The sequence below is a fragment of the Urocitellus parryii genome, chromosome 5, assembly GCF_045843805.1.
Source record: "Urocitellus parryii isolate mUroPar1 chromosome 5, mUroPar1.hap1, whole genome shotgun sequence".
Lineage (NCBI taxonomy): Eukaryota > Metazoa > Chordata > Mammalia > Rodentia > Sciuridae > Urocitellus > Urocitellus parryii.
The window spans coordinates 91,734,403-91,749,504 of NC_135535.1; the positions used below are offsets into that span (position 1 = coordinate 91,734,403).

The 15,102-nt window shown below is 37.0% G+C and overlaps 1 protein-coding gene across 3 annotated transcripts in view; it reads right to left on the reverse strand.

Moving 5' to 3' along the window:
• Pik3c2g (phosphatidylinositol-4-phosphate 3-kinase catalytic subunit type 2 gamma) overlaps nucleotides 1-15,102 on the reverse strand; it is a 332,111-nt gene that overhangs the window by 113,889 nt on the left and 203,120 nt on the right. For all 3 annotated transcript variants that reach the window (XM_026391946.2, XM_026391945.2, XM_026391944.2), the window contains 2 exons: nucleotides 6,280-6,460; nucleotides 3,758-3,865 (listed from right to left, as the gene is read on the reverse strand). In XM_026391946.2, the coding sequence (XP_026247731.2) occupies nucleotides 3,758-3,865; nucleotides 6,280-6,460 (289 nt within the window). The remainder of the gene's footprint in view (nucleotides 1-3,757; nucleotides 3,866-6,279; nucleotides 6,461-15,102) is intronic.

Here is a 15,102-nt window from a genome sequence, read left to right on the forward strand (position 1 = left end):
GATGACAATGCTTATCTCCTACATTTTTGTAATATATGAGCTAGTTGATATAAACTACCCTCACTGTGCCTGTCATTAGTCAGATACTTTGAAAGAAAAATACATTTCTTTCCCACTTGTTAATGAACATTTTTTTATGAATGACAGCATAACACATATTTGCTTTCCTCATTTCTTTCAGTTACATTTTGGATTTTCATTTTCTGCCTTACAATATTGATTACTTTACATTCTCCTTATTGCGGATATCCCTTTCATTTTATTTACAGTTGTTGGAGTGTTGAAAGGTTGTTTGTGTTTGGATCCTAGGAGTTCATGTTGAAAGTGAAGAGTGAAATCAATACAAAAGCAAGGAAAGGGATTTGATGCTTTCAGTTTATCAACTTAGTAAAATACGACATCAATACACGTTGAAGGATCAGTTCAAATGCCATTATCTTTAAGATATCTGACATAGGTATAAACTCAGAGGAAAGGATCTATTGCTTAACTTTCTTCTCAACCTAAACCTAACATAATCTCTGAGAAAGTATAACCCCTTGCTTAGTGAATCAATATTGAGTTTTAGAGTTCCATGGGTGAGACTGCTTGTTAAACATAAATTTCTGCTATGAGAATCAATTAATTAGGAACCACGTGATCCCGTCATGAAATAGAGTTCAGAAATTCCATATGAGGCAAATAGTGAGTCTGGATTAGGAATTTTCAAACCCTTTATTCCAATTTGGGGGGATCTCTTTGAGGAATCCCAAGTCCAGGGGTAGACAAAAGTAAAAGGGAAACTGAGTCAGGGCTTAGCCCCCCTCTTCTTAACTATATCATCTACAGAAATTCTGTTTTCATTGCTTCATCCTTGGTTTGCACATGTAGTATATTTTTTGAGGGTCATATCAAAAGTATTATACATTTAACAACTAATATGCACAAACAATTACTTATACTCTTACAGAAAATAGCATCATACTCACCCTCAAAAAGCTTGTCATATTGATATAAAAAAAGGATATACATATGCATTAAATGAAAATATTTCATAAGGCAATTTATTACAGTTGAGTGAAAAAGCATTTGAAGAAGAAGGTGTTTCCAAGGTGACCTGGATCTTGAAGACTGTGAGGAACATTAGTTTAGCAAATAGGCTAAACAGAATAAACCAAAAAAGGAGGTTCTAAGTAGGGAAAGGTAAGCAATGAGAAACTATATCAGAGCAGAATTTAAAAATTGGATTGGGATAACTACAGTCGAGAGACAGGAAAGAGTGCATCAGTTTTACAGAACTATTTTATATAAATGGCAAAACAGAAAAACTGAAATAGAGAAAGAGAGATTTGATATACATCTTAAAACAGTTGAAAAACAGAGAAACCTATAACTAAATGAAATGGCTAGTATTTGCTTTTCCAATAGTGGGGGAATCCCAAGTGGAGGAAGACTGTATTAAGTTATCCTTAACTCTCCCACTTGGTCCATCTCTTAGTAACTCATGGGAAATAAGAAATTGTCCATTGCGATTAGTGGTTCCTGGGAGAAATAAGTTTGAGAATTCTTACAAAGTAGGTTTCACTCAAACCCAACTCTTGCCCTCTGCCTTTGAAAGCCATGTTTTAAGGATTGGAATGAGCCAAGTCTGAGAATTGCCTGGTGGTGACAAGACCCCTACTGGAGACTGCCAACCTTACTGCTCTGTTGGGACCCCTCTCTAGTGTGACCCCTCAGTACATTACAAGATGAGGGCTATAATGGCTATAATGGCTCACACAGTCATCTGGCTTTCCTATTTGGTGCGCTCCTAAGTCTCCTCCCCAGAATAGGTTCTCCAATCTAACTATACTGGAAGGCCTTCGACACTTAATGGCATTCAAAGGGTCTCTCACCAGGGTGAATTCTCTGCTGTATAATGAGGTGAGAGTTTTTACTGCAAGTTTTCCATGCTTATTGCATTGGTAGAGTTTTTTTTTTTTTTTGCCTATTTGAGTTTCTAACATAGAATAAGACTTATTCACCCAGAATGCTTTGTCATGGTGCATTCAAAAGCTTTTCTCTGGTTTGGGTATGGATTTCTCAGAGTCAGCATGTTAAGAGTTGAATAAGATGTTTACTCTGACGGAAGGCCTTGCTGTGTTCATTGCAATCATAAACAATGAGTGTGGATTCTCTGATAGTTGATAAATTTTCTACCAGAACTGAGAATTGTACGTTTTTTCATCTCATTCTTCAGGAGGATTGGAGGGCATATTAAAATGTGTCATAGGACAGTGTATCCCCCAATGTCTATTTATTGTTGTTCCCACAGGTGTAGAGTCTGTGCTGGCACAGCAGGTCAGAGCACTTAGTGTCAGGAAGTGGCTCTGTGTGGGGCAACTTCTGAGCCTCAGGTAAGCCCTGCCAGCTGTAGAGTGCTGCAGGGAAAGAGTGTGGTCCCAGCCACAGAGTAAAGGATGGTGGCTCTCAGGATGGTGACTCCTGGCCCAGCCAGCTCACCTGGAACACCCAAGAGGTTCCCCATAGTACTAATACCCTCCACCCCCAAGTCACAAACAAGTTGAAACTTATGTGTAATTTTAATTGAAAAAACAAATCACTCTACTCCTTAAAACATACACACATTCAGACACACAAATCTTAGAAAGAAAAAGCAAAAACCAATACTGGACCTTGTGATCCCTATTATTTCTTCCTTGAAATGCTGAGTTTTTATCTTTGGCATTAGTAAACACTACTAATGATTAAAAAGTCAAATAAATTTAAAGAATGAGTGATGATTTTGAATTTAGTCCAGGTAGGGATGTCTCAGTATATGGAATTTAATGCCTTATTTTTATTTTTCAAAATATGTTTATAAGCATATCAGGAAAATTTGTAGAATATCTTCTTGGTAGTGAGAGAGGCAGGAAGATGTTGGTATCAAGTTTTTAGCAAACCTGTTTGCATTTATACTAGCAATAGTCTAATTCTTCTCTAATTATTTTGTTTATTTTCTTGACTGTCTGATGATTTCCCTTAAAAATTATTCATTGTGAATGCATGATTCCTTAACCTCTTCACTTTGAAATCTCACTTATCAATAATTTCTTTATTAGTGTCTTTCTAGACTCTGGTTTTTGAGAAGGAGGAAGTAAAACTTCACAGGAACGAAGGAAAAATAAGTACAGTGATAGAGGATGTACCACATGACAGAGGATTAGGAAGAGAAGGCTTAGGAGGTTGTCAATCTGATAGTAACTAGGAAATGCTTTCCAGATATGACTAAAATCACAAGTGTATGGCATACTGACATATGGGTACCAGTTAATTTTAAATTGAATAAAAATGGATGTGATGTAGTTAATAATTAACATTAGTGTACTAAACATGACTGTATGCATAGTCTAAATAAAGCATGAAATTATAACCAACTTTCCCAGCTGGTCCATCCCTTAGTGACTCAAAGGGAAATAGGGAATGGTCCATGCTTGGGGATCACCAAATCAACCACTTTAAATGAATTAAATCAATTCAGTAAGAGAAGTACCTTTCTTATTATTTTTTTTTTTAATGAAAACAAAACAACAAACCATACAAGGCCAAGGAGATCCCAACTGGTCACAGTATGTCAAATAGAGCAAGCACACACACAGTGCAGATTGGATTCAATTATTTTTTCTTTAAAATAATTGTAATGTCAATTTATGAATTCTTTATGTCATCCCCCCAAAATATATGGTAAACTAAACAACACAAAACAGAAATATTCAATTTATCTACTAATTTGACTTACATCACGATTAATCCCTTTTATACGTAGCGCAGGGTTCAGAGGAAGATGACAGCTATTGATGTCTTGAAAGAATTGTTCTAGTCTGCCAATCTCTTTCCTTAGTACCTCCTATGGAAAAAGTCATTTGAAAAAAAAAACAAAAAACAAAAAACAAGTATTTAAGAAACCAGACCCTTATTTTTAATTATAGTCTTCTTCTATTAGTTAAATAAACTCTTCCATTCAGAGACAGCATACTCAGATGACTTTCGAGCCAGGCAGGTGATGAAGTCATGTATCAGGAGGCAGTGGACTAAAGAAAATATTAGGGAAAAGGGGGAACCAAGAGTGCATGCCCTTTCTCAATGACTTAAAACTCAGTTAAAAGCAAATACCAATTAAAGCGCTATTCTGTTCAAACAAAACACAATGGGCTGGACTTGACCTGTGGCCCACCAATTTGCAACTCCTGCTTAAAGGAATTAGCAACATGATTCTTTTTTTTTCTGATAATTTTCTGAAATTTTAGTTTATAACTCTCAAGATTTATATTTAATAGAAATAGTGCATTTTAGAAAATATTCACATATATTAGTGACAATGACAATTGTACTACGTTGTCAGAAACAATATGTTTGAACAAATAGTTTACTAGATACCAATTAGCATATTATTTATGCTTTATACGCAATATATAATATTAATAATCACATTGGTACTCCACAGAAACTGTGGAAGGTCAGAGATCACAAATGACACATTTAGAATTGTGCATCCTTTAAAAAAGGTGGAAAACAATCACAATTAATCATAAAACAAAACTAAAAGCTTCTTTTAGTTCAATTTTGAATACTCCCTAAGGCCATATTGAAGATAAAGTTATCAGATTCATAATGTTTAAGTGACTGTCAAAAGTTTCTTAACTTTTACTCTTGGTTCACCAGCAAATAATAGAATCTGCTGTTCCCAGGATCTAAAAAGAGCAAGATGGAGATTGAAGTAAAATTTCACTATGGGAATTTTGTTTCTATCTGCTCTTCTTGCCTTATCTAGATTGGCTTTGCATGCTGAATATCCTGGAGGCGAATCTCTGACCTCTTTGTTTAAGTAAACTTTCTCCAATTTGTATAGTTATGTTAATTAAATGCTTTTTTTAAGTAGAAGAAAAAAAACTATCATAACATAAAAGGGGAGAAACTCTAAAGGCCTCCTTGTGAAGAGTTGTTTTCACAAAAGCTGTCAGTTAAGGCAAGAGAAATAGATTTGGATGGATATTGTCAGTATCACTCTGAAACTGGATGCAACTTGTCAAAAAAAGGCACTAGGACTAATTAATCTACAATTAATTATGTGAGGGATTTTCAAATATAAGCAATAAAGATCAAATTTATAAACAGACTTCTGTAAATTTTAAACCAAATTATTTTACTTGCTACCAATCTTTTGTCCATCACTAGAAAACAATTAATGAGCTTATATAGTAGTATGAGAAATTACAGAATTTTCAAAATTTGCATTGCCAATTATGTGATTATCTTCAAGTTTCTTCCTTTTAGCCAAATCTTGTATATCTCCCATTTGAAAATGAAATATTTATGCTTTTTCTTTTCCATTTTCTCCTACGTAGGTGAAGTAGCTGAGTTTCTGGCATTTCTATTAAATGAAGTGATTACCAGTAAGAAAAACATTCTGGGACACTTTGCAAATTACTGTTTTCATATCATTTGGTTGAACAATCTTGTTGATTTTAGACAGCGAGTGGAGAAAATCTGAGTTCCCTTGAGGACAAGACTCATGCTTTAGTCATATTTCTTCCTTTAACTTCAAGTCTGTAGTGAGTCCTCAATTGTTATTGAATAATGTTTCTCATACAATGGATGAATGTCCACCATCTCCCTGTATGTCAAATGTTGAACTTAAGAGAACCTTACTTAATGGTCTATATCAGGGAAGGGAACTATTGATGCAGATAATTAAAAAGAGCAAATGTTCTTCTATTACACCAAGGAAAAGAATAGCAAGGTTTACTATTATAATCAGTGAGAAACAGGCACAGTATTTTAACTATCATCTAAGATCGTTGTAAAAATATCACTATCTGGAACACTATTAATTTGTTTCACTTAAGTCATTTTATATTTGTTTTGGAAAAAAAAAAACTTTTTTTTTTCAAATATGGTTTTGGTTAGGGCAATGTTAGGAAAATCTACACCCACTATTTCTACCTTCTCTTATAAGTTGGAGTAGTGCTGCCATTTTAAGATTGTCTCCAGGCTTTTGTGATTAAACTGCCTTTTAGTAGGTCTCTTCTTGTTCTGTCTGTGCCACATGGAACTTATATCACAAAACCATGTCCTGGATGATAGAAATTAACTTTAGGAAAGTTCAGTGGAAAAGAAAAAAACTTGGTAAAAGTAATTAAATGTCTTATAATTAAGTATAGTCAAGGAATTTTTTTTCTAGGCTATGAAATTAAAATTTAATTGAACCAAACTTAAAAATAAAATATTTTTCACTATATTGAGATTGGTTTCTTAACAAACCTGTCTTCGAGGGTCACTGGCAGACTTGACTTTTTCTCCAATATCTCCCAGAATTTTGATGAGTTTCCTCTCCTTAGAAAACTCATCATTCAAGGCTTTTCCTGCACAGAATTGGAGAGCAGCCAACAGCTTCTGATACCAGCTTTTAAAATAAACTTCATTCTGTGCATCTTTTAGCAGCCTGAAGGAAAGAGAGAAAAAGAATTCTGGTATCTAAGGCTGATTTTTTAACCACCAGCAGGAACATTAAGAGCATTTCAGACTAATCCGTATGGGTGGCTTTGGGCAGTTTAACAGCTAAAAACGGGAGAAAGGCTGTTTGTTTGTGGGCAGTCATCAAATTCCATCTGATAGTTAATGAGATTCCAAGAGTGAAGAATCAATATGAGACCTTGCCTTTTCTCATTTCAATTCACAATGCACTTTTTTTTTCTACCTTCTTAATTCTGTAACAAACACTTATCTCAAGAACATCTTCAACTTATTAAAATATGGACAAAGAGCTTTAGAAATAGTTTTTATAAGTAACTATGCTATGGTGTGACTTAATCATCCAACACGGCTTCTTTCTTCTTTTCTTTAAATTGTCACATCCCCACACAGTCACATACCTAGGCATTGCTCTGCTCTCCAGCATTTCGCTTGATAACCTGGAGGCAAGAGAATGTCTCTTTTTTTCTTTTCTTTTTAAACTTTCAGACCTCTCTGGGCTCAATCCCCAACTCTATAACTTACAAGTTACATAAATATATTTAGATATTATTTCTTCAACTATAAATAAGTTAACTGATTACAGAGAGCTGTAGAGAACATAGAAGGAGCTACATGTTTGGAAAGTGTTTAGCACAATGTATACACTAGGCAATCAAAAAGCATTAGTCCATCTGTATGTTGCAGCCTCCCCAAGTTAACTTCTGTCTGCCCTGCAGTTTGCTCATGTCGTGCACATCTGAGGCACAGAGCACAAGCAAGTAAGAATACTTTGCAAGATAATGGAACAGTGACAAGTATTTGATTACTCTGTCTTCCATGTGACAATTTCTATTGCTTTCACAACAATTACAATGTGCTAAAACTTTAACTTTCTATTATGCCCTAAAACACTGACATAGACTAAGGAAGACGAATTCTTTTGAATCTTAATCTCTTTTAGATTGATTCTTTTAATTCAAACTGGTCTTTAGTTTCCCCCTCTTCTGAAAAATAATAAGAATTTAAGGAACTAGGAGAAAGGAGAATAGACTCCTAGGGGAAGGGGTGGTGTTTGGCATTCATGTGTGTGTGTGTGTGTGTGTGTGTGTGTGTGTGTGTATTCTGAATTTCTAATTTTTCATCTCTGGGTATTCGGTTACAAAGATTCTTACATATTCATTATTTTTATTTGTCCATTGTCTTCTGTTCTTACACACTTAAATTAGTTGAGCAATTATGTACTACTTGAAAGTGAATGCCTGCTCCTTTGCCATCCATATTAAGCTGGGTATCTTCAAGAACCTCTTTTCCTTTCCCAATGGAATTACAAACATTTTGTTTCACCAGATAACAGTTCTTATTTATTTTTGTAACATATTAAGACACATGTACACACATGTGTATGTGTGCATGCACATACATGCACACACACACAAAAACCCCTCAAAGACACAATGACGAATTATAGAAAAATATACTCTATTGCTGCTTGTGCGTTTTCAATGGAAGAAGATTACATACACCTTGAAAGGTTTCCTACTTAGCCCTGTGATGAAATTTTTGAAACGTCAGACATGTAATCAATGAATCACATCATTATTTGGAGACCCTGAGAAACGTGTGCTGGGTGCATGTGAGTGCAAAACTGAAAATGCAAGCATGCACTTGTAAAACTTCAAGGCATTTTATGAAGAATCATATACCTCTTGGATTCTCACAGTACTTTGAAAACTGGGTAATGTAGCATTTTATAGTCTAGGAAATAGAAAGTTGATGAATAGAGTATTTCTATATCTTACATCAGTGTTTGCCAGCATTTTTATGTTTTGAATATCGAGTTTCTTGTTTTTTGAAACTTTTTAAACCTGTTCTAGTACATAAATATAACTCTTTAACCACCCAACTCCTGTCTACCTCATAAAAAAGAAGTTATTCTGCATGGATGAAATTGACAACTTTTTACTAAAATAATGATAGAAAATATGTATTTTAGGGTTGATGTCACAGGGACTGCCAGAATTGTATAGTTAATTTGTGTTCATAATAATCTTATTTCTTATTCTACTAGAAATTAATTTGCTTCTCTCGTGAAGAATATACTTGCTTCACTCAGGCCCAAGGAGGAAACACTCAGTTTGATTCCTTGTTCAAAATAAAATGGAGTGCAAAAGATTTGCAGAGAGAATATGTGACCGTGTTCTAAAAAACATAAAAGCTAAGAAAACTCAGTGTATTCTGCTGTAATTTTTTTTTCCTTGGAAAATGAACTTCATTCAAACCCTGATCCCTGCCAGAATTACATGCTTTCCTGGTGAGATCTGGTACAAGCTCTGTAATAATTTTTTATTTGACACGTAAGGAGTTTGTTTTTACATGGCAGAGTGGAAATCATACAGGGTTGGCAATGACCAAGAGAGGTCACTTATTCCATTCCTGTACTCTTAGGCACAGATGCTGTTACTGACAAGAAAAATTAACATGGCCCTTAATTTTCATCTGCAGGAAAAGCCATACTACATAGTTTTGGGTGGAGGGTTTTCAGTAGGCTGTCAATGACCTTCCCTATAAGAAAGTGGTAAGTCCCTCATGCTGTGAGTTTTACCCATTTCCTCTGTTAATAAGGCTATGGAAAACAGTTGACCACCATTCTTTAAGTATACAGCAATCCTTTAGAAAGACATTGTAACCTGAGAGAGGCAGAATTGCTTATGCCAAATAAAATGTCTAAAAATAGAAAGTTAAGGCCAAGGGACTCAGGAGTATTAAGAGGGCTTGCCATTAAAGGACTAGTTTTTTTGAGATGCAGGCAACATGATCATGCAAAAATTGTGAGGTAAATCTCAAAATTCTAGAGACCTGTTTATCTGAATATCTGCAAGATCCAACTGTATTTTAAATTTGATATTGTTTTGAACATGAGTCTGAGTGCCTTATAGACTGTAAGCTATGGCAACATTAAAAAGAAATAAATGCAGAAAATTTAGAGGATTAAAAGGAGATTTTGACAGTGTTAGATTCCATAAGCAAAAAAGCAAAGAGTGAAGGAAACATATCTTGGGTGACTGAGCACATTTGTCAGGAGGGTATTTGCCTAAATTAAGTGGATTCTGGTAGACTCAGAGATAGCTAAGACAGTCACAAACCTTAGCCAGCATGAAATGGTGATTTTCCTTGGATATTAAAGCTTTTCTCCATTTCATCATGCATATCGCTACTTCTGGGCACATGGTGATTGACTTTCTAGAGCCACAGGAAAAGTAGAGATAGTTCATATTTCATCAGTCTGCCAGCAGGACAGAACAGAGTAATCACACCATCTTTGCTCTCTTTGCCTCATAACCCCCTTCAGTCTTGCTCTTAATTTTAGTTCTCAACAGCACAACATCTCACATCATTGGGGCTGCCTGAGATTTTTATCCACTTGTATATTTCCTGTGGATGAAGAGGGGAAACAAGAAGTTCTTTTCTGGTATTGAATGCTTTTTTTCCTTCTTCAAGTACAGGAAATGCATGACTGGGTAAAAATCTCAGGCAGCCTCAATGGTGTGGGATGTTGTGCTGTTATGAACTGGTCATTGGTTCATCTTTACTGTGATGAGGGATTTCAGGTCAGCCCTGGACTCCCCCTGCCTATTTCCTCCTGTGTCTGGTGCTATTCTCTGTGGGCTGAGGTATGTGGCTCAGGAGACCAGTGGTTAGTAAGCATAGGGGGATCTAGAATGTGACTTCTTCAGGTGTTCTTAGGACCCCAGGACAGATAAAGGCTGAAGTCCAATGCCTATGTGGAATTTTTAATTGTAAGATTTCAATAGTGCAATTAACAAGTAAAACGATCTCTCTTTAGCATTACCAACTTCATTTAACTTCTGATATGATTTAGATCTAACTGTCCCTCCAAAATCTTATGTGTTAGGCAATGCAGCAATGTTCAGAGGTGAAACTATTGGATCATGAGAGCTCTAACATCATCAGTGGATTAATCCACTTGATGGATTAATAGTCTGAATGGACTACTTGGTGGTAACTGCAGCCAGGTGGAATGTGGCTGGAGAAAGTAGGTCACGGGGGGCATGCCCCTGGGGATTATATTTTGTCCCTGGCTTGCTGGCCCTCTGCTTCCTGGCTGCCACAAGCTGAGCAGCTTGCCTCTGCCACACCCTTCTGCCTTGATGTTCTTCATCTCAGGACCAGAGCAATGGATTTGGCCCACCATGGAGTGGACCTCTGAAACAGGGAGCCCAAAATAAACATCTTGTTGTCTAAGTTTTCTTGTCAGGTATTTTGGTCATAGTGACAAAAAGCTCACTAACACCAGCTTTCAGTGGTTAAGACATTCATTCAATGTTTCCCTCTACTGAGGAACTGGGTACATACTCCTTGAAAAAATAAGAGATCCATCTGACTAGCCAGTTGTTAGATTACTGATTTGCTCTTTTAGAAATACTAAATCTAAAGGTCTATTGAATTTAGCACATAAAGGCCATTATATGGGCCAAGGCAATTGTTATGGTTTAAATATTGTGTCCCCACCCCACATTCATGTGTGAAACAATACAAGAAAGTTAAGAGGTGAATGATTGGGTTCTAAGAGCCTTATCCTAACCAATGCATTAATCCCTCGACAGGGATTAACTGGGTGTTAACCATAGGCAGGTAGGGTGTGGCTGAAAGAAGTGGGTCCCTGGGGCATGCCTTGGAGTATATATGTTGTCCTTGTTGAGCAGAGCACATTCTCTCTGCTTCCTGGTACCCTGTTCCCAGCTGCTTTCCTTTACCAAACTCTTCCATCATGATGTTTTCTGCCTTACCTGGAGCCCGAGGGAAGGAAGCTGGCCACCTATGGACTGAGACCTCTGAAACTATGAGCCCCCAAATAAACCTTTCCTCCTCTACTTTTTCTTGTCAAGTCTTCTAGTCATAGCAGTAAAAAAAAAAAAAAATCCTTACGAAACAGCAATTCTGTAATTTCCAATCAATTATTATTTTGCAATAAATATTTTTCAACAAATCACTTTGTTGTAACAACTCAAATATAAAGCTATTAACAAAGGGAATAAATGGAAAGTAATTAAATCTGTACTCTAGAGATTGTATACATTTTAGAGCTTTTAAACATATGAGGGGGCCTATAAGGTAGGTAACTGACTTGATTTACATGCATGCCATGATTTTTATAGCTAATGATTTATTAACATCACCAAAGTCGTCTTTTAAGAATGTTATATACTCCTATTTTGGATGTTTCCACTGTGCCCGCACTAAGTGGTAGATGTGATTTTTGTTCTTGACTCAATGCTTTCTCTTCTGAAGATTGTCCATCCATACTCTTTGCCAAGTGATTTCCAGTCCGTTCTTGTAGGCGGAGTATACTTCTCCAGCCCTTGTCAGAATAGCCATGAGTTTTACCTTGTTCAACAGAATGAGACTGGATGAAATGTAGGCCCGTGCCCTTACAGATGCTTTAAATATACTTTTGTGCTTTGCTTTGGCCTTTTGTCCTTCTACTTTGGGCCGTGTAAACAGGTGGGGCTGCTCCTCCATTTCTGAACTGAATACCACATGGAGCAGAGCTGAGCACTGACGCCTCGAGTCTGGTGGAGCCAGATGGAGGAGGTGCAAGTCTGCAGCCTGGATGCCACATGAGTGAGAAACAAATCTTGGTTCACATAAACCTTGAGGCAGTTTTGTTGCTATGGTGAAAGCAAATGAATATGCCAAATTTCACATTCTTCCTTTTTTCTTTTCTTCGATTTGTTTTTCACTTGTTTGTTTGAATTGCCTCTAGAATACAAAACATATTTTTAAACCTCCCCAGTGGTAGCCTAGAGGATAATTTGGGCCAAACCTAATTATTGAAAATAAACAAAAATCATCTGAAGCCTTGTCTAGTGAGTTAGATGAGTGATCAATTTGAGAATGATTTCAGATAAAAAAAAAAAAACTTATAAAAGCAATACAAGTGACTTTCTTTCATGGATCATAAAAAGTCCTGGAGGGTTTTTCAAAAATGATTAGATTCTGTTCATTTGAACCTGTATATTCTCTGACATTGCTGAAATTTTATTGTTGTTTCTTATCACACCTAACATGCTTTTTGATTCACTTGAAACTATGAATAGGCCTAGGTACCATCTGCCACTTTGTCCAGCCAAGTGTTTGTCTATCTGATAGGAGATTCTCTCTGAGTAAAATGGTATTATACTAACAAGTGCAATAGCAATGGCAGGATTTGGGGGGTGGGCTTATGTAAGCTAGGACTAAATAAAGGGTCTTAAGGCTGAGGGCAGTAAGGGAGGCAGACATGTACCTGCTCTGCTCCAATGGCAGAAGCTGGAGGACTGGATGTGGAATGGGGACTGATGGCATTGGATGGGGAAACATGAAGTATCTGCAGGATGACTGTCACTTTCCCTTTTTGCCCCTGTGATGGTTATCAAGATCTAAGATTAAAGAAGAGAAAACAGATAGCCATATTCTAAGAGTGCCCAAACAAAACCAAATACAAACAAACAAAGCTCACCAGGAGAGGGACTGAATGGCTGTGATACAATGATCATTATTTCTCCTACTAGGTCCTCGGATGTATTTGTGAGTTTAAGATCTGTGAGTCATCCATCTGGTGAGGAATAGAGTGGTTCCTGTATGTCCACTTATCCTCGAAGAGTTCGGTGAAGAGAGAGACTCAAAGAGAACCATTTATAGTGGTTCAGTTGTGTGCAAGAAAAGGAATCTGTCATCTCACTCCTAGGTAAGATTTCTGCTCTGAAAGAGGGTTTGATTTTCCCTGGGCTGTGTGAACACGAAGACCGTGATGGAGAGGAGTAGAAAAGGAGTAGCCTGTACTGAACCCCAACTGGTTCACAAAGCCAGGGTGTATGAAGGTACTTATATATGATCCCTTTTTGTGTGAAAATAGAGTGAGCTAAAACCACATCTCCTGGAGAGGAGGCCCTACCAGTCTCCCTAAAGAACTCACACATGGTAACCTGGAGCAGCTGCCTTTACAGTGAACCCACACAAGGTCTTGAATATGAGCTCCTGGACAAGGGATTGCAACTGCTTGTCCCATAGTCCCATCAAGTGTGAGGGTCCATTTTCTCCTCTTTTCTTCCCACCCCAAACCAAGGAGAGAGAGAGAGAGAGAGAGAGAGAGAGAGAGAGAGAGAGAGAGAGAGAGAGAGAGATAGATATGAGGCCCTTCTGCATTCTATCTCCCTTTCCCACATCCTGGTTTTCTACCTTCCCTGAGCTGAAAATCCCCTTGCTCCTGTTGCTCTTCCTTTGGCAAAAACTCAACCTCATTCTGCTTTCTCCTGTTGTTCCTTAGTCGATTAGTCCTTGTCCTTTTCACTGTAATCAAACACCTTCAGTGTCAATTACACTCATATTCTCTATGAATAACAGTTCATGAGCATGAGCTGAATGACACAATCTCTCCCACACCTCTCACATTTATTAGGTAAGGAAACAGAGATTAAGGAACTTGCTCAAGGTCCTGCAACTAGAACCCAGAGTTCTTGACCATGGCTCAGGGCTCTCAGCATTATGTTCTGTTTCTAAAACCCACTGAGACATGATTTGGAAGACTATTTTTTTTTTTTTGTTTGCGTCAACTCTGGTAAGAAACTTAAATGTTTTTACTCACTTTCCTGCTCTATAAAATGTTGAAGCTGGTGAGGTTCCATAGACTACCTTCCCGGTCTAGGGCTCTATAATTTTAATCCGTAATGAGGCAATCAAGCATTTACTCTCTGCCAAGCATTTCCCATAGCTGTGCTAGGCAATCTGCACATTAGCTCCAGGTATTACAATTCCTTCCATATCACAGGTAAGGGTGATATGGTTCATAGAGATGGAATAACTTGCCCAAAGTCACCACTCAGTGGCCCAGGGATGCCAGTTCATAGGTCTCCAAGGCCGTGGATCTTCATCATTATGCTGCATGCACCACCTTCTAACATCCAAACAAGGAACTAGCTCATGATGTAGTTTTGACATTAGCATGTAATCTAGGAATCTTTTGATTTTCTTTCTTCCCTTCCTTCTTTCTCTTCTTCCCATCCCCACTCCAAATTTCTTCCCTATTTTTATTTATTTATTTCTCTTATTTCTTATTTCCCAATCCTTTGAAATGATGTGACCTCACATTACCATCTTTCTTTCCAAGCTCCTCATTTCATTTTGTCCTACTACCTATAAACTCCCTGCCAAAACTCCACCAAAAAGTCAATATTTTCCTTTCTTCTTTTAGCATATTTGTATCTACATCTCTATATATCTATAGCTATCTATCTATAATTATATATTTAATTATTGAAGAGCAGTTTATTGACCTAAACATTAATTTTGTGTGAAATATTTATAAGCAAAGATACTCTTTTTCATCTTACCTAGCCTGCAAAATGAATAAAATGTGTGGAATCTATTTTGGTAATGCAAATCATTCACCTGACTCACCCCTCCCCATCCCTTCCTCATTTGAGAAAGTGAGGTCAACACCATAGTTCCAAAAAGTCTGGCCCCTGTGGTTTATTTAGACAAGTGACAGTGTTGGGTGACACTGGGGGATTGGAGGGGAGAAGAGGAATAGTTGAAAGTAATGCACTGACTGTGTTTGGGAACCTAAGATTC